This window comes from Sinocyclocheilus anshuiensis, unplaced genomic scaffold, assembly GCF_001515605.1.
Source record: "Sinocyclocheilus anshuiensis isolate Anshui unplaced genomic scaffold, SAMN03320099.WGS_v1.1 scaffold193, whole genome shotgun sequence".
NCBI classification, from domain to species: Eukaryota; Metazoa; Chordata; class Actinopteri; order Cypriniformes; family Cyprinidae; genus Sinocyclocheilus; species Sinocyclocheilus anshuiensis.
Window position 1 is genome coordinate 22349 of NW_015536468.1, and position 5285 is coordinate 27633.

General features: G+C 35.3%; 1 protein-coding gene across 2 annotated transcripts in view; it reads right to left on the reverse strand.

Annotated features, from left to right (window-relative positions):
* The window catches only part of LOC107693217 (serine/threonine-protein kinase VRK1-like), a 15122-nt gene extending 10100 nt beyond the window's left edge, over window positions 1–5022 (reverse strand). For both annotated transcript variants that reach the window (XM_016492615.1, XM_016492549.1), the window contains exons 1-7: window positions 4623–5022; window positions 4234–4289; window positions 4058–4127; window positions 3409–3496; window positions 2859–2967; window positions 2236–2328; window positions 1777–1909 (exon numbers count right to left, since the gene is read on the reverse strand). In XM_016492615.1, coding sequence (XP_016348101.1) covers window positions 1777–1909; window positions 2236–2328; window positions 2859–2967; window positions 3409–3496; window positions 4058–4127; window positions 4234–4289; window positions 4623–4749 — 676 coding nt within the window. In that variant the 5' untranslated portion in view covers window positions 4750–5022. The remainder of the gene's footprint in view (window positions 1–1776; window positions 1910–2235; window positions 2329–2858; window positions 2968–3408; window positions 3497–4057; window positions 4128–4233; window positions 4290–4622) is intronic.
* Window positions 5023–5285: the final 263 nt, after the last annotated feature.

Genomic DNA, 5285 nt, shown 5'->3' on the forward strand with positions numbered 1-5285 from the left:
TGAAGTTCATTCAAATTCTTGAATCGATTTTGCTTGACAATCCTCATAAGGCTGCGGTTCTCTGGGTTGGTTGTGCATCTTTTTCTTCCACACTTTTTCCTTCCACTCAACTTTCTGTTAACATGCTTGGATACAGCACTCTGTGAACAGCCAGCTTCTTTGGCAATGAATGTTTGTGGCTTACCCTCCTTGTGAAGGGTGTCAATGATTGTCTTCTGGACAACTGTCAGATCAGCAGTCTTCCCCATGATTGTGTAGCCTAGTGAACCAAACTGAGAGACCATTTTGAAGGCTCAGGAAACCTTTGCAGGTGTTTTGAGTTGATTAGCTGATTGGCATGTCACCATATTCTAATTTGTTGAGATAGTGAATTGGTGGGTTTTTGTTAAATGTGAGCCAAAATCATCACAATTAAAAGAACCAAAGACTTAAACTACTTCAGTCTGTGTGCATTGAATTTATTTAATAATTAATACACGAGTTTCACAATTTGAGTTGAATTGCTGAAATAAATGAACTTTTCCACGACATTCTAATTTATTGAGATGCACCTGTATTCAGGTCCCCACCCAGTGAATCTGCCAACCCAGGAAATGTGAAAAAGATTAACCCAGTAATTTTTTTTTTTTTTGTAAGCCTTTCTCTGCAAGCTTGTGAAGAGAGGAGTGCGTCAGATATACTAAAGAAAATTACTGAAACTGTAATATAAAATTCAATAAATGTGTTTAAAATAGTATTGTGTTAAACATATTTAACATATAAATTAATCTAACATGTTAACTTTGACCAAATAAATATTTTAATATGTTAAAAATATATTTTAATATGTTTATAAATATTTCACAAAACATTTTTATAGACCACTTGGCACCATGGAGTTTTTGCTACAACAACTTGCTACATTTAGGGGGTGGGGGGAATCAATATCAAATATTCAACTTTAAATATTTTTTCTGCTGACTGGGCATCTTGTCTTTTTTCATGCACTTTCAAAATTAACAGCAACAGATACATGGCTATTAGCAAGCTTTACCACTGTGTATTCAGTATTGAACTCCTGTAATATCTTATGGCCAATGCATTCAGAGATATTGGCTTTGAGTCCCAGTTCAACAAAACATCAAAGCTTTAATTAATAGTAAATGCATACAAGATGCAGGTTATGACTTTGACTAATTAGGGATTTCTTGAATTAAGTCTGCCCAAGTAAGCATGGATAGAACAATCAATATCCAATAAAAAGGACTGTACATAATTTACAAGTTAATGTGTTTCCAATAGCGTGACCCAGAGTTGAGGACATGATACTGACAAGTCCCAGCAATATAAACAGGACCCCATTATAAGGTGAGTAAAATGGATAGTGAATTCATACTTTTTGGTGAACCTCTTCCTTTAAAGTGAACATGAGATTAAAACTGACACCATTTACTTCCTTAATGCATGTTCCTTGTCTAATTGTGGCTAAAACATTGCTATTCCAAAGAAGGGCTATCTATGTAATTCTTAATCAAATTTACAAAACCCCTTTCCTTTTCCCTATTACAATTCCAGATGGATAAAAAAGTCCCAATCTATGTTTATTTTTCTCCCTCTCATTGAATATCCTGTTTCACTTGCAAATACTAAAATTATGGAAGTAAAATGGGTTGTAAATGGCAATTCAGGTTGACTTTAACTGGGAAACGCAGGACATTTGTGCATAATAACATATGTTTCTAAGTAATACCTCAGAGTGGTTTCAAAAGATGAAATAAATGACACATTTCACATTACCTACTCCTTTGTGAGCGTCAATGCTTGTATACTCAATAGTGCCATTGTGTCCTTTCTTGGGGTTCTCTTTGTACTCTTTATGCTCACCATTAGGACAGTATCTGTATGAGAGACCATAGTCAGCCAAGTACACCTGCAGGAGATAAAGTCAGCATAAATCATCTCAAAGACATTTTCTTTGAAACTGAATCCCTCCTACTGTACATGGTATGTTAGTGCTGCAAAGCACAACTAAATGGGGTCAGTATTTAGGTTGTGACAGCAGATTGAGATGTTGATTATACTCAAGAGTAAGTTTCAAATGTCATCAGTGCTGGCTCGCCGTCTTAGTAGACGATCAATTAAAGTAATAGAAAACACTTTCATTTGAGTATGTGCTGCACTTGAATAGGTCATTTATACACAAAAAGGTAGCCAATCGTTTAAGATATGATTGTGTTGATGTGTATGCAGACTCACCTTGTTTGGATCTTTGTGTCCCAATAATAGATTGGCAGCCTTAATGTCAGCATGGACGTACTCATTGTCATGAATATATTCCAGCACATCCAGCTGTTGAGGGCAAAGTGACAGAGGGTAAGGTTAACATGAATAATTTAGAAACCTCATAATGACCTATGACTACTTGCAGATGAGCTGGACTCCCAGCAAATGCACCTAAAGTTTACTCAAAATCCAGCATATTAAGTAATACTGTAAATACTTTTTGCCTTGTAACACTTCACTACACTTCACACATCACATTTAATCAAACCCTACAGATTATAGTGTATTAATAAATTGTAATGAAGCAAGCAGCAGTGTTGTTATTGTTAACTATGACTAAAACTAAAAATAGTTTCCATAATTGAAATTAAGCTGAAATAAATTAAAACAGAAGATGTAAACTTAAAAAACTTGAACGAAAATTAGCAATGTCGACTTGACAGCTATCTAAAATAAAATATGTTTAAGCGGAACTACTAGTTACTAAACTGAAATTATAGCCAAATACAAACATTACAAATAAGAGTATATAGATGATAATACTGGCAAGCAGCTCTGAACTCAAATTAAATGTTGCACATTCAGTGATGTCTCACCATAAGAACACCCAACTGTAGCACAGTAGGCTTCTTCAAATGTCCACCATTCTCCATAAACACCTTCTGCAGGTCTGTACCCAGACGGTCCATCACCATAAACCTGTACCTACACAACCCACAATGAAAATGTACTTAAACACACAATTATTAATACTAAAAAAACATGGTTATAGAAAACAAAAAAGATGTACGTTTACATTTTTTTATGTCAAATTCAAGGCTAGGCCGTATGACAGTATATACTGCTGTATGTGACTTTAAATGTGTCGGTAATGGGTAAAGATTTTTGTGAGCCGTTTAACAGTGGGCAGGAATGTTTTATATTATTTACACATGAGAATAATACAAATACAAAGCAAAGTCTGTCCCAGACACACTTTTATTTAACTGTTTAAAAACTGCTTTTGCACTAAACCCAGACTTATCATTCATTTGTTATTAATATTTTTTTTGTCCATTGAGATCCAGACAGAATGAGAAATTAATTACATGAGACAAAGTACTCATGCCATGATGTAAGACGATTAGTCAAACTCAAGTACAATACCTCGTTCTGTTACTTTCAGTCAGTCCAGACCCCCAGTAAGTTGGAATCCCCAAAAACTCCAGCTGTTTGGACTTCTTCCATTTGTTCACTGTGATTTCAGAGTTAAAAATGTTTTAGCCATTTTATATATTTGCACATGCTTTATAAACACATAATGCGATATATATACACATCTCTCACACACTCATAAAGAAGCACTTTCTCCAGCCTAGCTGGAAGAGGAATCTGTCTTGACTGGCTGTGCACCAGATTGACAGGTGGTCACGGGCCCTTTTGAGAAACCAGCATCATTATCAGCAATTTGGTCACTCTCTCTGAATTAGAGCTCAAACAAGCTGGGATTGCACTAACGACCACAGAGGTGCATGTTTGCTTTGGTTTATTAATTCGCCTAGCCAGGCTAATTTACATCTATAGCCACTTCATCAGTGACATGCACTCCATGTTTGAGAACTCTCCGATGAAGATGAGGGGTCTTCAGCAATTCCATGCAACACTACTCTAAAGACTGCATCTGTTTCTACCTCCTTTGGCAATAATACAATCAGTGTTTATGTTTTATTATTATTATTATTATTATGTCTTGCATAATAACAGAATTACATTACAAAATTTGAACAGAAGTTTAAAAAGGAACAAAGTATCTTACTAGTATCTGGCTTTGCTGCTCGTTGGTAAAATTTCAATTCTGAGAATAAAGGTCCATTTTCATGATATTCCTGAAAATGTACAGTATAGAGAGTAAAAATTAGAAGCACTGTATACATATACTGTATATATGATTATTAATGATATTTGTTCAAACTGTTTCAATATATTTCTTACCACTTTGATCACAAAATCAGTGTCATCGCGAACAGGGACATTCACATCCCGAGAGGCTGTAAAATGTGAACATTTTTAAACTTGGAGAACTATCCAATCCTAAGACGTCTAGAGTCATTATCTTATGTGAATCAAGGCGTGTCTATTTTTTAAACATGTTTAATTGTTAAACATGTACACGTTAAGTGTAAATATGTTGAACAAAATAGTGAACAAAAAAAAAGTTTGAAAATCATTTTCAAATTCAAGGTTCACTTGCTATATAAATGTCCAGGTCTTTCAATTCTGCAGCCCTAAGTTACTCTGCCACCATGTCTAATGCCATATAAGAAAATGAAATTATAACTGAGCTTGGCAATACATATTTATGCAGAATATAACGTCTTTACCCAAGTAAATCAGTCCAAAACCACCTTTTCCAATGATTTTACCGATGCGCCAACTCTTCTTTTCTGAATCTGTTAAAATGTATCCTTCTGGAAGTGGACGGGGTAAAGTGTATTTCTTTGGTGCCATGATGTTAAAATGTCATGTACAAGGTGAGACTATGACTGACGACGAAAATGTAAAGTTTCTGTCAGGTTCCTGGCTAATAGCCTTGTTTAAGTGCTGTTTCACAAACAAATTGGTTATAACAACAATAACGCGTTCTTATAAAAGCATGTCAACACTCTAGAAGCATAATATTATATACAGAAACAGAATTTCGCCTCATCATAATCACAGTTTCAACTCTTCTACACAGTTCCGGATCGTTTCACTGCAACAACCTGCTAGTGCTACTTCCTGAAAGAGACACTCCCGCAAAATCGGTTCCAAATCTTTAACAACCAATCAAAAACAGTAATGCGTATGCCTTTCATATTCAACCACCAATAAAATAGGTAGAAAGGCGGGGCAACAGCCGTAGCATATGTTTTATCACAGGACAGAGTCGATGTCATTCAAAATAGGGACGAGAGGTTCCACTCGTTTTTGCGAATCGGTTCTTTTGGACCGTTTGATGCAAAGAACTGATTCAAAAGGCTCAGGTTAGTTTCAGCTCAGTTTCA